This window comes from Pangasianodon hypophthalmus, chromosome 17 (genome assembly GCF_027358585.1).
Source record: "Pangasianodon hypophthalmus isolate fPanHyp1 chromosome 17, fPanHyp1.pri, whole genome shotgun sequence".
NCBI lineage: Eukaryota > Metazoa > Chordata > Actinopteri > Siluriformes > Pangasiidae > Pangasianodon > Pangasianodon hypophthalmus.
In genome coordinates this window covers 387382-407381 of record NC_069726.1, presented here as the reverse complement: position 1 = coordinate 407381, position 20000 = coordinate 387382, and the positions used below count along the sequence as shown (strand labels likewise).

The 20000-nt window shown below is 40.5% G+C and overlaps 2 protein-coding genes across 4 annotated transcripts in view; both read left to right on the top strand.

Moving 5' to 3' along the window:
• The window catches only part of slc9a6b (solute carrier family 9 member 6b), a 9300-nt gene extending 6140 nt beyond the window's left edge, over positions 1-3160 (top strand). For 2 of the 3 annotated variants that reach the window (XM_053241054.1, XM_034312325.2), the window contains 7 exons: positions 1-41; positions 378-489; positions 956-1109; positions 1417-1447; positions 1658-1725; positions 2087-2180; positions 2278-3160. The exon at positions 1-41 is cut by the window's left edge and continues 73 nt beyond it. In XM_053241054.1, coding sequence (XP_053097029.1) covers positions 1-41; positions 378-489; positions 956-1109; positions 1417-1447; positions 1658-1725; positions 2087-2180; positions 2278-2592 — 815 coding nt within the window. In that variant the 3' untranslated portion in view covers positions 2593-3160. The remainder of the gene's footprint in view (positions 42-377; positions 490-955; positions 1110-1416; positions 1448-1657; positions 1726-2086; positions 2181-2277) is intronic. The other variant, XM_053241053.1, reaches the window with a different exon arrangement.
• Positions 3161-14862: 11702 nt separating this feature from the next.
• Positions 14863-20000, top strand: part of fhl1b (four and a half LIM domains 1b) — an 8322-nt gene continuing 3184 nt past the window's right edge. Inside the window, exons 1-3 of the mRNA XM_053241482.1 lie at positions 14863-15009; positions 18815-18977; positions 19722-19896. Of these exons, the coding sequence (XP_053097457.1) occupies positions 18822-18977; positions 19722-19896 (331 nt within the window). The 5' untranslated portion in view covers positions 14863-15009; positions 18815-18821. The remainder of the gene's footprint in view (positions 15010-18814; positions 18978-19721; positions 19897-20000) is intronic.

The window sequence follows — 20000 nt, the reverse complement described above, 5'->3', positions numbered from 1 at the left end:
AGCATCATGTCTTTAACATTGTCTTCATCACCGGTGCCTTTGTATCCTTACACACACACACACACACACACACACACACACACACACACACACACACACACACACACAATGTGTGTGCCTTTGTATAATTACAAGTACTTATAAAAGTAAATAAAAGTGAATAACTTAAAAAATTTCTTTCATTTTTTTTTCTTTTAATATATTTTTTTTGCTTTTCCTCTTGAAGTTTATTTGATCATTTTATTTATATTTTTTAAATCACATATATAGTATATTTAATGAATATATTTAATTATATAGAGTTTTTCTTGAATTGAATCATTTATGAATTGATTTCCGTAGTGAAGACGTGATTTTTGTCCCTGACTGATGAACAGTTGGCGATATTTCTGGGAAGAGTTGCGAATATTTATCCTCTTTCCTTCCTGCTCAATCTCGGCCGAAAGAAGCCCATCAGCTGCCGCTTCCAGCACGTCATGATGTTCGCAGGTCAGAATGTGACGAACGTAATGTGTCGATTTGAATTATTTACTCTCGTCTTTGATTTTTTTTATACAGCCTTCTTATTATTATTATTACTATTATTATTGTTATTATTATTATTATTATTATTATTATTATTATTATTATTATTAATCCAGCAGTGAGAATCCCAGTTCATTAAAAAATTTCATTCTTCATTTTTCATTTTTGTTTTTATATTAAAATTGTGTGATGAGATTTGCTTTATAACTAATAACTATAACTAATATTTATAACTCCTGTCATTTTGTTTGTACTCTTTAATTATTTATTAAATAAAAATAAACATCATTCACTAATAAACAGTTTAATATCACTGTGATTATTTCTAACTTATTAATAAACAGTAATTAGTGTAGCCACGCCCCATAAATCAGTCTTATTCCTTTCTCAGTGCGTATGACAATAGACAGTTTGAACTTTGACCCTTCAGGGCTGCGAGGAGCGATGACCTTTGCCCTTTCGATTCGGGACACAAGCACTTATGCGAGGAAGATGATGTTCTCCACCACACTCATCATCGTCTTCCTCACGGTGTGGGTGTGTGGGGGCGGGACCACGCCCATGCTCACCTTAATGAACATCAGGTGTGTGTGTGAGTGTATATAAGTGTGTGTGTGTGCGTGTGCGTGTGTGTGAGTGTATATAAGTGTGTGTGTGTGCGTGTGTGTGTGTGTGAGTGTATATAAGTGTGTGTGTGTGTGTGTGTGTGTGTGTGTCTGTTGATGTCCTGTAATTTTAGAGTTTATTTTCTTTATGTGTCCTTAAAATGTGTATAATATAATTTTCTTTTTTATTTTATAATTAATTTCATTTGAGCTGTGTTGAATAATTTTATTTACCTTTTCTATCATTTCTAAAAGTATTTATTTGCTTTCTTAATTTTCTCTCCAGGGTTGGTGTTGAGGAAGATCAGGAGAACTTGGTGAGAGAGAGATAGAGAGAGAGTGAGAGAGTGTGTGTGTCTATGTGTGTATGTGTGTGTGTGTGTGTGTGTGTGTGTGTGTATTGTGAACATTAGTCTGTGTGTGTTTTATATTAGCAGTGATAACAGGACAGAGGTAATAATGAGTGTTTACTCATGTTCCATTAACATCTCTCTCTCTCTCTCTCTCTCTCTCTCTCTCTCTCTCAGGTGGAGGAGTGTGTGAGTGCCCGTGACTCTGCGTGGCCTTTCAGACTGTGGCACAAATTCGACCACAAGTATCCTTCAGTCAATACAATAAAATGAATAAATAAAGATAAATCTGTGTAATTATAGATTTACACAATGTGTGTGTGTGTGTGCGTGTGTGCGTGTGTGCGTGCAGTGTGTGTGTGTGTGTGTGTGTGTGCGTGCAGTGTGTGTGTGTGTGTGTATGAGTGAGTGCAGTGTGCGTGTGAGTGTGTGTGTGTGTGTGCGTGCGTGTGCGTACAGTGTGTGTGTGTGTGTGTGTGTGTGCAGTGTGTTTAAGACTTTTGCGCAGTTCTGTCAGTGTGATGTGATGTTGATCACAGCTGGGCTGCAGTGTGATGATGTGGCCACTAGATGGCGCCAGTGTTTCCTTAACGCTTCACTCTGCAGCTATCTGAAGCCTTTTCTCACACACACTGATCACCCGCTCACACACTCCTGCTGCACTCCACTGACACACTGCTGCACCACTCAGCACTGTCAGGTACTCACACACACACACACACACACACACTCGCGCACACACACACACACACACACACACACTCATGACTACAAGTATCTCTCTCTCACTCTCTCAGCAGGATGATGATGATGATTCAGAGCTGATCCTGAATAACAGATCCAGCTTCCTGTACAGTGAACTCTGTGACCTCAGTGACCTCAGCGACCTCAGCGACCTCACTGACCCCTCCATCTCATCCAATCAGGACACGGCTCAGTTACATTTACACACCGATGATCCTGATGGGCCTTTGACCCCTTCGCTCTCTCCTCTTCCTCCTCCTCCTCTTTCTCCTCCTTCCTTCCGCAGTCAGAGCCGCTCCGATACAGACTGTAGCACCGATCAGAGTGCGTCAGATATCACAGTGCACTCGTACACTAGCCCTAAGTAGTGCACATACACACGGAACAGCAAGCTGAATCACAAATCAGTCCCTAGTGCACGTATAGGGCACTAGACAACGTGTGTCCTGTGTAGTGCACTAAATATATCTGATAAGTGGGCTTTTGGGATTCAGCTCACTATTCCCTAGGATATAAAAGCTCCTGCTCCCTAGGTAGTGCACACTATGTTTAGTAGAGAGGCATCCAAATGGGACACAGCTCCTTATTGTTTATATAAGTGGTAAGTGCTGCCATTTTAAATTGAGCTCCTGTAAAAGTAAAAGCACACTAACTAGGGTGTGAAAATAGGTGGTTTCCTGGAGTGTGTGTGTGTGTGTGTGTGTGTGTGTGTGTGTGTGAATTAAGATGATTTGTTTCACTACAGTTTTAAATAAAATGCCCAACAGAAATATTAAGTATGCATAAATATACAGAAATGTGTTCTCATTATTATTATTCACCGTGATGTCACTTCCTGTATTCATATAACTCACACTCAGAAGTTTCCTTAATTTATTTGAATCTGTTCCAGTTTTATGTGAAAATGTGTTTGGATTAAACACTATTTTATGTGCAGTTTCTTGTTTTTTTTAAATTACAGTCTAGACAAGTAGACTGGGGCTGTGTCCCAAATTACCTCATGCTCCCTATTTAAGTGCATTTTGTTAAAAACAAAAAAAAAAAAAAAGAGTTTCCAAACTGCATATCAGATGTTTTATTATATCTATATGACTTAAGTAAGTTATAGAAGTGCACTACATAGGGTGTAATATAATGACTGCTAGACCCTATGTAGTGCACTATACATGCAGTCAGGTGCATAAATATTTGATTATTGACAAAGTTATTGTTATTTTAGCTGTTTACTCAATGTACTGGAGAGAAATAATGAGTATGAGCTCAGAGTGCAGACTTTCAGCTTTAATTTGAGTGTATTTACATCTAGATCGTGTGAACAGTATAGAAATTACAGCACTGGTTAAAAGTGAGCACCTCTATTTCAGGGACTGAACGAAATTGGACAGACTAAAGTAATCATAAAGTACATTGTCATAATACTCGGTTTTAAATCACAGCCTGAGGTCTGGAAGTCGTGCAGATCAGCAGACGCTGGGTTTCTTCCCTGGTGAAGTTCTGGCAGGTCTTCACTGCAGCTGTCTTCACTTCCTGCTTGTTCTCGGGACGTTTTGCCGTCAGCGAGTGAAAAGCAGCTCAGCTGGATTCAGGTGATTGACTTGGACTTTGCAGAACATTCCACTTCTTTGGATGTAAATACCTTCAAATATTCAATGTTTATGTTCTTCTCCAGTATTCTGTAGTAGTCAAGTGGCTTTATTGTCATTGACAGCTGGTACAGTTCCTCAACGTTCCTCCAGGACCATGGTGCTACATAAACACCACAGAACTACAAGAGACATTACTGCAAACAGCACAGGACAGAACAATAACTCCTAAACCAGTACAATAACCCCTAAATCAGTACAATAACTCCTAAACCAGTACAATAACTCCTAAACCAGTACAATAACTCCTAAACCAGTACAATAACTAAACCAGTACAATAACTCCTAAACCAGTACAATAACCCCTAAACTAATACAATAACTACTAAACCAGTACAATAACTCCTAAACCAGTACAATAACTCCTAAATCAGTACAATAACTCCTAAACCAGTACAATAACTCCTAAACCAGTACAATAACTCCTAAATCAGTACAATAACTCCTAAACCAGTACAATAACTCCTAAACCAGTACAATAACTCCTAAACCAGTACAATAACTCCTAAATCAGTACAATAACTACTAAACCAGTACAATAACTCCTAAACCAATACAATAACTCCTAAACCAATACAATAACTCCTAAATCAGTACAATAACTCCTAAACCAGTACAATAACTCCTAAACCAGTACAATAACTCCTAAACCAGTACAATAACTCCTAAATCAGTACAATAACTCCTAAACCAGTACAATAACTACTAAACCAGTACAATAACTCCTAAACCAATACAATAACTCCTAAATCAGTACAATAACTCCTAAATCAGTACAATAACTACTAAACCAGTACAATAACTCCTAAATCAGTACAATAACTCCTAAACCAGTACAATAACTCCTAAACCAGTACAATAACTCCTAAACCAGTACAATAACTCCTAAACCAATACAATAACTAAACCAGTACAATAACTCCTAAACCAGTACGATAACTAAACCAGTACAATAACTAAAGCAGTACAATAACTAAAGCAGTACAATAACTCCTAAACCAGTACAATAACTCCTAAATCAGTACAATAACTCCTAAACCAGTACAATAACTAATAAACCAGTAGAATAAATACTAAACCAGTACAATAACTCCTAAACCAGTACGATAACTAAACCAGTACGATAACTAAACCAGTACAATAACTAAAGCAGTACAATAACTAAACCAGTACAATAACTCCTAAATCAGTACAATAAATAAACCAGTACAATAACTAATAAACCAGTAGAATAAATACTAAACCAGTACAATAACTCCTAAACCAGTACAATAACTCCTAAATCAGTACAATAACTAAAGCAGTACAATAAATAAACCAGTACAATAACTCCTAAACCAGTACAATAACTACTAAACCAGTACAATAACTCCTAAATCAGTACAATAACTCCTAAACCAGTACAATAACTAATAAACCAGTACAATAACTCCTAAACCAGTACAATAACTCCTAAACCAATACAATAACTCCTAAACCAGTACAATAACTCCTAAACCAGTACAATAACTCCTAAATCAGTACAATAACTACTAAACCAGTACAATAACTCCTAAATCAGTACAATAACTCCTAAACCAGTACAATAACTCCTAAACCAGTACAATAACTCCTAAACCATTACAATAACTCCTAAACCAGTACAATAACTCCTAAACCAGTACAATAACTCCTAAATCAGTACAATAACTCCTAAATCAGTACAATAACTACTAAACCAGTACAATAACTCCTAAATCAGTACAATAACTCCTAAACCAGTACAATAACTCCTAAACCAATACAATAACTCCTAAACCAATACAATAACTCCTAAACCAGTACAATAACTCCTAAACCAATACAATAACTAAACCAGTACGATAACTAAAGCAGGACAATAACTCCTAAATCAGTACAATAACTAAAGCAGTACAATAACTAAAGCAGTACAATAACTCCTAAACCAGTACAATAACTCCTAAATCAGTACAATAAATAAACCAGTACAATAACTAATAAACCAGTAGAATAAATACTAAACCAGTACAATAACTCCTAAACCAGTACAATAACTAAACCAGTACAATAACTCCTAAATCAGTACAATAACTAAAGCAGTACAATAAATAAACCAGTACAATAACTCCTAAACCAGTACAATAAATAAACCAGTACAATAACTAAACCAGTGCAATAAGTACTAAACCAGTACAATAACTAAACCAGTGCAATAAGTACTAAACCAGTACAATAACTAAACCAGTAGAATAACTACTAAACCAGTACAATAACTCCTAAACCAGTACAATAACTAAACCAGTGCAATAACTCCTAAACCAGTACAATAACTACTAAACCAGTACAATAACTAACCCAGTACAATAACTACTAAACCAGTACAATAACTAAACCAGTGCAATAACTCCTAAACCAGTACAATAACTCCTAAACCAGTACAATAACTAAACCAGTGCAATAACTAAACCAGTACAATAACTACTAAACCAGTACAATAACCAAACCAGTACAATAACTAAACCAGTACAATAACTACTAAACCAGTACAAAACTTACCCAGTACAATAACTACTAAACCAGTACAATAACTACTAAACCAGTACAATAACTAAACCAGTGCAATAACTACTAAACTAGTACAATAATTAAGACAATACAATAACTCCTAAACCAGTACAGTAACTATTAAACCAGTACAGTAACTACACCAGTGTGTGTGAGTAACTACACCTCACTCACACACTCCCTCTGTCACTCACTCCGTCAGTCTCTCATATGAGCAGAGTGAAGGAGAAACATTAACAGTCTCTGAGACGGGACGGAGGATAAGTACAGTAACTACACCAGTACAGTAACTACACCAGTACAGTAACTACCCTGGTACAGTAACTACACCGGTACAGTAACTACAGCAGTACAGTAACTACCCCGGTACAGTAACTACACCGGTACAGTAACTACACCGTAACAGTAACTACAGCAGTACAGTAACTACCCCGGTACAGTAACTACATCTGTACAGTAACTACACCAGTACAGTAACTATTAAACCAGTACAGTACCTACACCAGTACAGTAACTACACCGGTACAGTAACTATTAAACCAGTACAGCAACTATTAAACCAGTACAGTAACTACACCGGTACAGTAACTATTAAACCAGTACAGTAACTACACTGGTACAGTAACTATTAAACCAGTACAGTAACTATTAAACCAGTACAGTAACTACACCAGTACAGTAACTATTAAACCAGTACAGTAACTATTAAACCAGTACAGTAACTACACCGTTACAGTAACTATTAAACCAGTACAGCAACTATTAAACCAGTACAGTAACTACACCGTTACAGTAACTATTAAACCAGTACAGTAACTATTAAACCAGTACAGTAACTACACCAGTACAGTAACTATTAAACCAGTACAGTAACTATTAAACCAGTACAGTAACTACACCGTTACAGTAACTATTAAACCAGTACAGCAACTATTAAACCAGTACAGTAACTACACCGGTACAGTAACTATTAAACCAGTACAGCAACTATTAAACCAGTACAGTAACTACACCGGTACAGTAGCTATTAAACCAGTACAGCAACTATTAAACCAGTACAGTAACTACACCAGTACAGTAACTACACCAGTACAGTAACTATTAAACCAGTACAGTAACTACACCGGTACAGTAACTATTAAACCAGTACAGTAACTATTAAACCAGTACAGTAACTATTAAACCAGTACAGTAACTACACCGGTACAGTAACTATTAAACCAATACAGTAACTATTAAACCAGTACAGTAACTATTAAACCAGTACAGTAATTACACCGGTACAGTAACTATTAAACCAGTACAGTAACTATTAAACCAGTACAGTAACTACACCGGTACAGTAACTATTAAACCAATACAGTAACTATTAAACCAGTACAGCAACTATTAAACCAGTACAGTAATTACACCGGTACAGTAACTATTAAACCAATACAGTAACTATTAAACCAGTACAGTAACTACACCGGTACAGTAACTATTAAACCAGTACAGCAACTATTAAACCAGTACAGTAACTACATCGGTACAGTAACTATTAAACCGGTACAGTAACTATTAAACCAGTACAGTAACTATTAAACCAGTACAGTAACTACACCGGTACAGTAACTATTAAACCAATACAGTAACTATTAAACCAGTACAGTAACTATTAAACCAGTACAGTAATTACACCGGTACAGTAACTATTAAACCAGTACAGTAACTATTAAACCAGTACAGTAACTACACCGGTACAGTAACTATTAAACCAGTACAGTAACTACACCAGTACAGTAACTACACCGGTACAGTAACTACACCGGTACAGTAACTATTAACCCAGTACAGTAACTACACCAGTACAGTAACTATTAAACCAGTACAGTAACTACACCAGTACAGTAACTACACCGGTACAGTAACTATTAACCCAGTACAGTAACTACACCAGTACAGTAACTACACCGGTACAGTAACTACACCGGTACAGTAACTATTAAACCAGTACAGTAACTACACCAGTACAGTAACTACACCGGTACAGTAACTATTAACCCAGTACAGTAACTACACCAGTACAGTAACTACACCGGTACAGTAACTATTAAACCAGTACAGTAACTACCCCAGTACAGTAACTACACCGGTACAGTAACTACCCCAGTACAGTAACTACCCCAGTACAGTAGGCGCAGTAAGAGAGCACAGCGCCGGTCAGTACACAGCTCTAGTGTGAAAGTGTCAGATATAACAGTAATGCAGAAGAATAACATTATAATAAATGCTGTGAATATAAACATAACGTACTGTGACACAGTATTCAGCAGATAAACTAATACCATATATGGACATCGCAGTTATTGGGGAAGCAGCCAGGTAGAGAGTGAAGCAATGACAGGAAGTTAAATATAAAGTTTATATAAATACAGCAGCAGCAGACGACTGCATTTACTGTCAATGTCCAAATATTTATGCACCTGACTATCAGGTTATATCAGTTATATCCTCACTGTACAGGCAATGACATTCACCCACCTACACCTACACTACACCTACACCACATTACACCTACACCTACACCTACACCACACTACACCTACACCACATTACACCTACACATACACCACACTACACCTACACTACACCTACACCACATTACACCTACACCTACACCACACTACACCTACACCTACACCACATTACACCTACACCTACACCACACTACACCTACACCTACATTACACCTACACCACACTACACCTACACCTACACTACACCTACACCACATTACACCTACACCACACTACACCTACACCACACTACACCTACACCTACACCACACTACACCTACACCTACACCTACACCTACACCACACCTACACCTACACCACATTACACCTACACATACACCACACTACACCTACACTACACCTACACCACATTACACCTACACCTACACCACATTACACCTACACCACATTACACCTACACATACACCACACTACACCTACACTACACCTACACCTACACTACACCTACACTACACATACACCACATTACACCTACACCACACTACACCTACATTACACCTACACCACACTACACATACACCTACATCACATTACACCTACACCACACTACACCTACACCTACACTACACCTACACCACACTACACCTACACCGCACTACACCTACACCACATTACACCTACACTACACCTACACCACACTACATCTACACCACACTACACCTACACTACACCTACACCATACTACACCTACACTACACTACATCTACACTACTCCTACACCACACTACACCTACACCTACACCACACTACACCTACTCCTACACCACACTACACCTACACCTACATTACACTACACCTACACCACACTACACTTACACCACTACACCTACACCTACACTGCACTACACCTACACCACACTACACCTACACCTACACTGAACTACACCTACACCACACTACACCTACACCTACACTGCACTACACCTACACCTACATTACACTACACCTACACCACACCTACACCACACTGCACCTACATTGCACTACAGCTACAGCTACACTGCACCTACACCTACACCACATTACACCCACACTACACTGCACTACACCTACACATACACTTCACTGCACTACACCTACACCGCACTACACTCACACTGCACTACACCGCACTACACCTACACCGCACTACACCCACACTACACTGCACTGCACCTACACATACACTGTACCTACACCTACACAATTCAATTCAATTCAATTCAATTTTATTTGTATAGCGCTTTTAACAATGGACATTGTCACAAAGCAGCTTTACAGAAATAAATGGATTCACAAAAAATATATTGTAAATATTTGAATTTATCACTGTGAATTTATCCCTAATGAGAAGCCAGTGGCGACGGTGGCAAGGAAAAACTCCCCGAGATGATATGAGGAAGAAACCTTGAGAGGAACCAGGCTCAAAAAGGGAACCCATCCTCATCTGGGTGCAACGGATAGTGCGATTGTAAATAAATCCCTTCTATTGTGTACTATATGGACAAATAGTGCAATTGTGCAACCAATAAATTCATCACAGTATTTGCAAGAGGTCCGGCTGGTTAAAATCTATCCACTGTCCACTGATGGAGTCCTGAGTACGAAGCTGCTCGTGGCAACTGCAGCCCCAAAGCCACTACAGCAATCGCAGTCCCAAGCCATTACAGTACAGTACAGTACAGTACAGCTCCCCATATGTGATCCCCAAGCAGCACCATCTCCACAGCCCCCAGGTGGCACCATCCCCAGCCATCCAAACAGTTCTTCAGATTGTTAGGTAAGCTTTTGTCCTCTAATGGTTAAGCACGATGTACTTTGCATGCAGAGTGCAAGCAGGGACCCTGGCAAGACTAGCTATGACAGCATAACTAAAAGGGAGAGCCAGAAGCTAACACAGACATGAAGGCACCCTGGGACATAAAGCTCCAGCCACTCCACCGTCAACAAACCTGAGTGAACGTGTGAGAGTGGGGGGGCGACAGCATCCAAACATCCCAGTTCTCCACAACACTCTATGCCTGTGAAACCCTCCAGACCTGCTCCTTTACCTAAGAAAAAACTATTCACTAAAGGCTTGACTAAACAAATATGTTTTCAGCCGAGACTTAAACACTGAGACTGTGTCTGAGCCCCGAACACTAAGTGGAAGGCTGTTCCATAACTGTGGGGCTTTATTCGAGGTACCAACAAATAGCCTGCACCTTTTGATCTGAGTAGGCGTGACAGATCATAAAAGACCAAAAGTTCGCTCAGGTACTGTGGCGCGAGACCATTTAGTGCTTTATAGGTCAATAGTAGTATTTTATAATCAATACGAAATTTGATTGGGAGCCACTGCAGTGTGGATAAGATAGGGGTGATGTGGTCATATCTTCTGGTTCTAGTAAGGACTCTCGCTGCTGCATTCTGGACTAACTGGAGCTTGTTTATGCATCTACTGGAACATCCAGACAGTAAGGCATTACAATAATCCAACCTAGAGGTAACGAAAGCATGAACTAATTTTTCTGCATTGTGTAGTGACAGTATATTTCTTATTTTAGCAATATTTCTGAGATAAAAGAAAGCAATCCTAGTGATATTATCTACATGAGCTTCAAAAGAAAGACTAGAGTCGATAATCACACCAAGGTCTTTTACTGCTGCAGATGATGAAACAGAAAGGCCATCCAGAGTTATTATGTAATCAGAAAGCTTACTTCTAGCTGCATGTGGTCCTAGTACAAGTACTTCTGTCTTGTCAGAATTAAGTAAGAGAAAGTTAATAAGCATCCAGTTTCTAATGTCTTTTACACATTCCTCAACTTTATTAAGCTGGTGCCTGTCATCTGGCTTTGCTGAAACATACAACTGTGTGTCATCAGCGTAACAGTGGAAGCTAATACCATGTTTACGAATAATTTTGCCTAGAGGTAGCATATATAGAGAAAAGAGCAGTGGGCCTAAAACAGAACCTTGCGGGACACCAAACTTTACCTTAGTATGAGAAGAGAAGTCACCATTTATGTTTACAAACTGATAACGATCAGTCAAATAAGACCTGAGCCAGGAAAGGGCTGTTCCCTTAATGCCTACTACATTTTCCAGTCTATCGAGGAGAATAGCATGATCAATGGTATCAAAAGCTGCACTAAGGTCAAGCAGCACCAGCAAGGAGACACAACCCTGATCAGAGGCCAGTAGTAGGTCATTTACCACTTTAACCAGCGCTGTCTCTGTGCTATGATGAGGCCTAAATCCTGACTGATACATTTCATGAATGTTATTCCTATGTAAGTATGAGCATAGCTGCTGTGCTACAACCTTTTCAAGGACCTTGGAAATAAAGGGGAGGTTTGATATTGGCCTGTAGTTGGACAGTTGACAGGGATTGAGGTCAGGTTTTTTAATCAGGGGCTTGATAACTGCTAATTTAAAAGATTTAGGTACATAGCCAATGCTAAGGGAAGAATTGATTATCTTTAAAAGAGGTTTGATTGTTTCAGGAATTATCTGTTTGAGGAAACAAGTAGGTAAAGGATCTAGCATACAGGTTGATGATTTTGATGATGAAATTAGTGAAATTAGTTCAGTCTCTTCAAGGGGACTAAAGCGTTGTAGTTGTTTATCTAATATTATCATATTATCATCTACAGGGTTAGTTATAGAACTGTCCGGTTTTAAATTAATAGTCTGAATTTCTAGCCTGATATTTTTAATTTTACCATTGAAAAAATTCATGAAGTCATCACTGCTATATAATGATTGTGTGCGTGTTTCTATTGTGGTCTTATTCCTAGTTAATTTTGCTACAGTATTAAATAGGAATCTAGGATTATTTCTGTTATCTTCAATTAGGGTGGAGAGCTACATTGATCTAGCAGCACTAAAAGCTTTCTTATAGCTCAATAGGCTCTCCTTCCATGCTATTTGAAATACTACCAAGTTAGTTTGACGTCATTTACGTTCTAGTTTTCGAGTGGTCTGTTTTAAAGTTCGTGTGTGATCGCTATACCAGGGTGCTAGCTTTTTCTCCCTAATTATTTTTCTTTTAAGTGGAGCTCCCTTATCTAGCGAGTTGCAGAACGTTGATTCTAAACATTCAGTTGCCTGGTCAAGTTCTTCGGGATCAGACGGTGATCCAATCATGGTTGATAAATCTGGGAGATTACTGATAAAACTCTGTGCAGTTGTTGACGTGAACGTATGTTTGACACGGTGACGTGGCAAGGTGCATATACTATGATTAATACACATTTTAAATGAGATGAGATAATGATCTGAGATAGCTTCAGACTGTGGACATGAGACTATATTTTCTATATTTAATCCGAATGTTAGTATTAAATCAAGAGTGTGACCACCACTATGGGTGGGTCCTATTACATTCTGATTAACCCCTACAGAATCTAGAATGCTGTTCTCAGAGGGTCTTCTGGATTATCAAAATGAATATTAAAGTCTCCAACAATTAATGCCTTGTCTAAAGAAACAACCAGGTTAGAGATGAAATCTGCAAATTCACACAGGAATTCCGAATATGGCCCTGGGGGTCTGTAAATAATAATTACTGGAATCACCTGGGTAGACTTATTTTTAGTGGCTACGTATGTTATGTTAGAATAAAGAACTTCAAATGCGTTGAATTTATGACTAGGTTTTTGTGTGACGGCTAGATTATCATTATAAATGACTGCGACGCCTCCTCCTTTGCCAGTTAGACGGGGCTGATGTATGTAACTGTACCCGGGAGGACTAGCTTCATTTAATGCTACAAACTCGTTTGGTTTAATCCACGTTTCTGTTAAATACAGTACATCAAACTCCTGATCAGTAATAGTTTCATTAACAATAAGCGCTTTAGACGTAAGAGATCTAATATTCAACAGTCCTAGCTTCAGATCAACGGTGCTGGCTATGCATTCGGTATGGTTTAATTTTATGTTAATTAGGTTACTAAAACAAACTTTCTGAGTATGTCTATAATTTTGTTTAGCTCGGGGAACAGACACAGTCTCAATACGGTGGAACCTAAGTGATGACTCAGTGCAGCTGGCAGACGGTCGGTTTAGCCTGCTTGTCTGCTCCCTGGCCTTGGCCCTGGATTGTCACCGATTAACTAGGCCTGTTCTGAGACTATGTGCTATGCTGCAAGAAATGAGAGCAGCACCTTCCCGAGTGGGATGGACACTGTCTCGCCCTAACAGGCCAGCCTTGCCCTCAAAGATAGTCTGATTATCTATAAAGCCCACATTGTTTTCGGAGCACCACCTGGACATCCAGCAGTTCAGCAACCATAACCTGCTGTAAGCTACATCGCCACGCCGCATTGGGATGGGGCCAGAGCATACTACAGCATCGGACATCGCCTTCGCTAATTTACACACCTCTACCAAGTTACTCTTAGTAACCTCAGACTGACGAAGGCGTATATCATTAGCTCCTACATGAATAACTATCTTTGAGAACCTGTGCTTGCCTAAGACCCTAAGATTACCTGCTATGTCCGGCGCCCTGGCTCCCGGTATACACCTAACTAAAGCTGCTGGTGCCCCTAAAGGCCTAGCTAATTTCCTACACCACACTACACTCACACTACACTGCACTACGCCTACACCCACACTACACTGCACCTACCCTGCACCTACACATACACTGCACTACACCTACACCGCACTATGCGTACACCTACATTACACTACACCTACACCGCACTACGCCTATACTGTATTAAACCTACACTACACTGTGCTGCTCTACATGAGATATGAAACAACTCTGTCTCCACATGTTCTCTGCAGCACTCAGTGAATTGGAATGGTGCCTGTATCAGAAGTAAAAATACTTGCACTATTTCCTGTTGAGGCTGTAATGCGCCCTCCTTCCTGCACCCTCCGCCCTGCTGCCTGCGCCCTCCCTCCCTCACACACTCCCTCTGTCACTCACTCCGTCAGTCTCTCATATGAGCAGAGTGAGGGAGAAACATTAACAGTCTCTGAGACGGGACGGAGGATAAGAGTCTCCTGCTGAGAAGCTGGTAAGTTTCACCATTTCTGTTAGGACTTCTGCATTATAATGTGCGTGTGTGTGCGCACGTGTGCACGTGTGTGTGTGTGTGTCTGCGCGCATATGTGTGCACGTGAGCATGTGTGTGTGTGTGTGTGCAAAAATCTGTTTCTGATTAAACCTGAGGAAGAGGAGGATGAAGATGAACTGCTTGATTTAGGGCTGAAGTGTACCGTTACTGAACTATAGCAATGCACGCAAGGCACAGTGTGTGTGTGTGTGTGTGTGTGTGAGAATCATGCAGTAAAATTATATGAGATGTATATAAGGGTATCACTCGTGGTGTGTGAGTAGTGATGTCCAATATGAAGCCACATGATGTTCTCTTCATTACTTTCTGTATAACTACACAAGTTCAGGGTGTGACCTGGTCGCTTCTGCACCCGATGTAGTGCACTGTGTAGAGGGCGTGGTGAATGTGAGGCTTCAGGGTCTCACACACACACACACACACACACACACACAGTCTATGATCCTCAGTGCTGTTTATCAATAAGTACTGTGTGTTTAGGAGGAATTTCAGTAGAACATGAGGAAAGGATTAAATTCAAATAAACGAACTGAAGTTGGATCAGGTTCACATGGAGCAGGAAATGCACTGGTGTAAAACTCCTCCTCCTCCTCCTTCTTCTTCTTCTTCATCTCATTTCTGCACTCTGTGTGTGTGTGAGACACAGAGACTCCAGTCTCTTTTTAAATTTAAATTCACACTGACAGCTGATGACGTCATAATGGCCATTACAGCAGCTGACCAATCAGCAGCTTCGCTTTAACACAGCAACACAGATGAAGTGCTGTGTGCCAATATCGTCCTGCTCCCGTGTACGAGCGCTCGCTCTCGCCTCCTGTTCTCTGTTTGTCTGGCTTCCTGTTCTCATGCTTCACTCTCATTCTTTAGAGAGGAGATCATGCCAACGCAGTGGTGCGCGCACACACACACACACACACTCACACACGCTCAGTGTTTTCCCAGCTGTCTGGCAGAACCAAGTCTGTTTTGCAGTTTTAGGTTACACATGATGGAAACCTTCATATGTGCATGACCATCATAGTACCGTGGTTTTTCTGAAGGTAACATTTTAATTGGATGATGTCAAGGCCACAAGAAGCACAACAGAACCACACCCAGTTACAGGCCTTTAAAGAGAGAGAGAGAGACATGTAACAATGCAGAACATGTGTGTGTGTGTGTGTGTGTGTGTCCTGGCCCTTATCTTCACCCACGCTGAGCTCCAGATGTTGTGTGATGAGCTCATGCAGAAGTTAGACGTCTCTCCCGGAGGAGGTGAGGGGTCGAGCCGTCTGGACGCTACGCAACCTCAACACGCAACTTTCTCTATTTCACCACATTCATCACAACAACACTTTCAAACTGAACACAACTCTGAACAGTGTGTTTGTGTCTGAAGTGTGTTTGTGTCTGAAGTGTGTTTGTGTCTGAAGTGTCTTAATCAACAAGGCAACAAGGACACTTCAAGGGTGAAAGAGTCAGTACTGACATGAACTCTCCTTCAGGACATCCTGGAAACTGAACAAAGGAATTATTATTGAACTTTGAATCAAGTTCATGAATCAAATGATTCAGCAGAGTGACACACACACACACACACACACACATGCACACACCCCTCTCTAAATGTGTATTAGTCATAAGCAGCTGGTTTAAAACTGCTAGCATGGCTAAGCCTTTCAAAGATAAAAACACATCAATATAAGGTTTCCTTTGGTGTCCAGATTATTTCTCCTTAACAATTGTTTTAAAATGGATTAATTTGGATTTTTATGGAAGTGAGCTCACCAGCACCACCAACAGGTCGTAATAAAAAACACAAAATGGTTTAAAAACACAAACTTGGCCAGCTGTTTAATGCCAGATATGTGTTAATCATTCACAGCCACCAGCAGCTCAGGAACAGTGGGACCTAAAAGGCGCCGAAAGATAAACTCTGGGTCTTCCAGCTGCTTGTAAAATCATGCAGGAAAAAATGACGTCACCTGTAAAAGTGTGTGAGCATTAGAGAAGTTTGAGCAGACAGCTCAATTCACCAGGACCGTTAGCACTGTGTCGACATTTCAGTTAGCACTGTGTCGACATCTTTCCTGTCCTTTTCTTTTTTCATTTATTTTAATCTCAGGAAACATGCTGACGAACAGACGTCATTTACAAGCAGCCTTTAGCTGAGCACTCCAGGCTTTTAGCGTTCAGCCTTGAGCCTGACCTGACAATAAAAGGCCTTTAGCTCACATTAGATATTTTAAGAACTGAAAAGACTTTAGCACCGCACAAACCCAAAGCCTTCAGCTTAACACAAAGCTCTAAACTTCACTCAGCGCTGTTTGGGAGCAGTGGAGTGACGAGCAGGAGGCTGGAGGAGGTCAGGGTTTGGATGATGTTGGAATAAGAATTGTGTGTGTGTCTGTGTGTGTTTGCTCACATTTTTGTGTGAGGTTTGACTTTTGTGCTCTTGCTTGGCTTGTAAAAGCTGCTGGTTTGGAGGCTGGATGTAAATAATGAAGCACAAGTGGTTCAGAGTTTCATTTCTGTGGTTTTTTGTGCTGCAGCGTTGAGGCACAGAAATAAAATGTGGGGTGTAATGGGCAGTAATAAGCAGTTTGAGACTGTACACAGTTTACATCGTTGCTATGGAGGGAGTTACGGCACACACTGTTCCACTCTCTGAAATCCTGCAGGTCATCTTATTAAAGCCGGAGGTTTGCGTGCAATTTCAGTTTCTTATAAATAACTGCATTTGCTCAGCATCCTGATCCGAGCTGATCTGATTTCCTGAGTTCGTGCACTGAGTTTATGCAATTAGTCACGATGCATTAACATTCTGATTCAATTACAGACTGATTAGTGCCTCGTTCGTTTAATACGCTCATATTTTGTCCTTTTTCGGGTGAACAGGTGAACATTCAGATCAGATCAAACACAGAACGGCGTGACTCACTTTAGTGATTTGATTCTGTACCTGTTTAAAGAAATCATTTAATAAAAAAAAAATCAAACAGATGAGACGTGTTTGGCGAGTGACGTCTCCTTCTTTACTTTTGCACTGGAGCTACAAGGCTAACTGAAGTGATGGAAGCTTCTAAGCTCCAGTTTATCAACTTTGTGAGTTCTTTGTGATTCTGCGCAGGTGACCTCTAACCTTTAAAGCAAACTCAGATGAAGTCTGATGAAGTTTTAATGTGTAAAATGAGAAAAATATGACAGATGAACACTTGATATTTGTGTGTGTGTGTGTGTGTGTGTGTTAGTGAATCGATTCACATGATTCACTTTAATGAATCATTAAATTCTATCAGTTGTTTATGCGCCGTCCTCGATGCACTGACTTCTCACCTTCATGCTGCACACTTCCTTTTATCAGATAAAAACCACAGAGGAGCGGTGTGTGTGGACATTTCTGTTGCCCATGGCTACAAAACACACCTACACACAGACATGCATGCACACACACATACACACACACACATACATACACTGGAACAAAAGAAAAAAACGAGAACAAACATTGTGTTATCAGTGGAAACTTTGACATCACTCTTTCTTCCTGAGCGTGGGAGAGAGAGGGGGAGAGAGGACTGTTATAACCTGTGTGTTTCTGTGTGTGTGCGTGTGTGTGCGTGTGTGTGTGTGTGCGTGTGTGTGTGTGCGTGTGTGTGTGCGTGTGTGTGTGTGTGTGTGTGTTTCTGTGTGTGTGTGTGTGTGTGTGTGTGTGTGTATGTGTTTCTGTGTGTGTGTGTGTGTGTGTGTGTGTGTGTGTGTGCAGTGTCACCATGTCGGACCGTTTCGCCTGTTTTTATTGCCGTGATGATCTGAGTGGGAAGAAATACGTGCAGAAGGACGACAAGCCGGTGTGTGTTCGCTGCTTCGACAAATTCTGCGCCAACAACTGTGCCGAGTGTCGCCGTCCAATCAGCACGGACTCGAAGGTCCCGCCCACTTCTCACAACACACCAATCAGATAACATGCACAACACTAACACTACATTGTATTTTAATGAATAGTAATAAACACTGGCATCTTCATTTTAACCTTTATCACATTTTCACCTTTCACCTGTCTTCCCTTTTACCTGTAAGGCACTGTTTACCTCTGAGGCGCTGTTTACCTGTAAGGCACTGTTTACCTGTAAGGCACTGTTTACCTGTAAGCCACTGTTTACCTGTAAGCCACTGTTTACCTCTGAGGCACTGTTTACCTGTAAGGCGCTGTTTACCTGTAAGCCACTGTTTACCTGTAAGGCACTGTTTACCTGTAAGCCACTGTTTACCTCTGAGGCACTGTTTACCTGTAAGGCGCTGTTTACCTGTAAGCCACTGTTTACCTGTAAGGCACTGTTTACCTGTAAGCCACTGTTTACCTCTGAGGCACTGTTTACCTGTAAGGCACTGTTTACCTGTAAGGCGCTGTTTACCTGTAAGCCACTGTTTACCTCTGAGGCACTGTTTACCTGTAAGGCGCTGTTTACCTGTAAGGCGCTGTTTACCTGTAAGGCACTGTTTACCTGTAAGGCACTGTTTACCTGTAAGCCACTGTTTACCTCTGAGGCACTGTTTACCTGTAAGGCGCTGTTTACCTGTAAGGCACTGTTTACCTGTAAGGCGCTGTTTACCTGTAAGGCACTGTTTACCTGTAAGGCACTGTTTACCTGTAAGGCGCTGTGTCTCCACAGGAGCTGCACTATAAGGGTCGTTACTGGCATGAGGACTGTTTCCGCTGCTCGAAGTGTTATAAGAATTTGGCTAAAGAGTCGTTCAGTGTGAAAGATGACCGGATCCTGTGTGGGAAATGCAGCTCACGTGAGGACGCGCCCCGCTGCCACACCTGCTACAAACCCATCCTAGCAGGTACGCTTACCTTGTGGGTCAGGATGAGGATCAGTACTGCATTAGGTGTGACTGTTACTATCACACAAGCCCTAAAACACCATTTTAATATTTACTTCTCAACT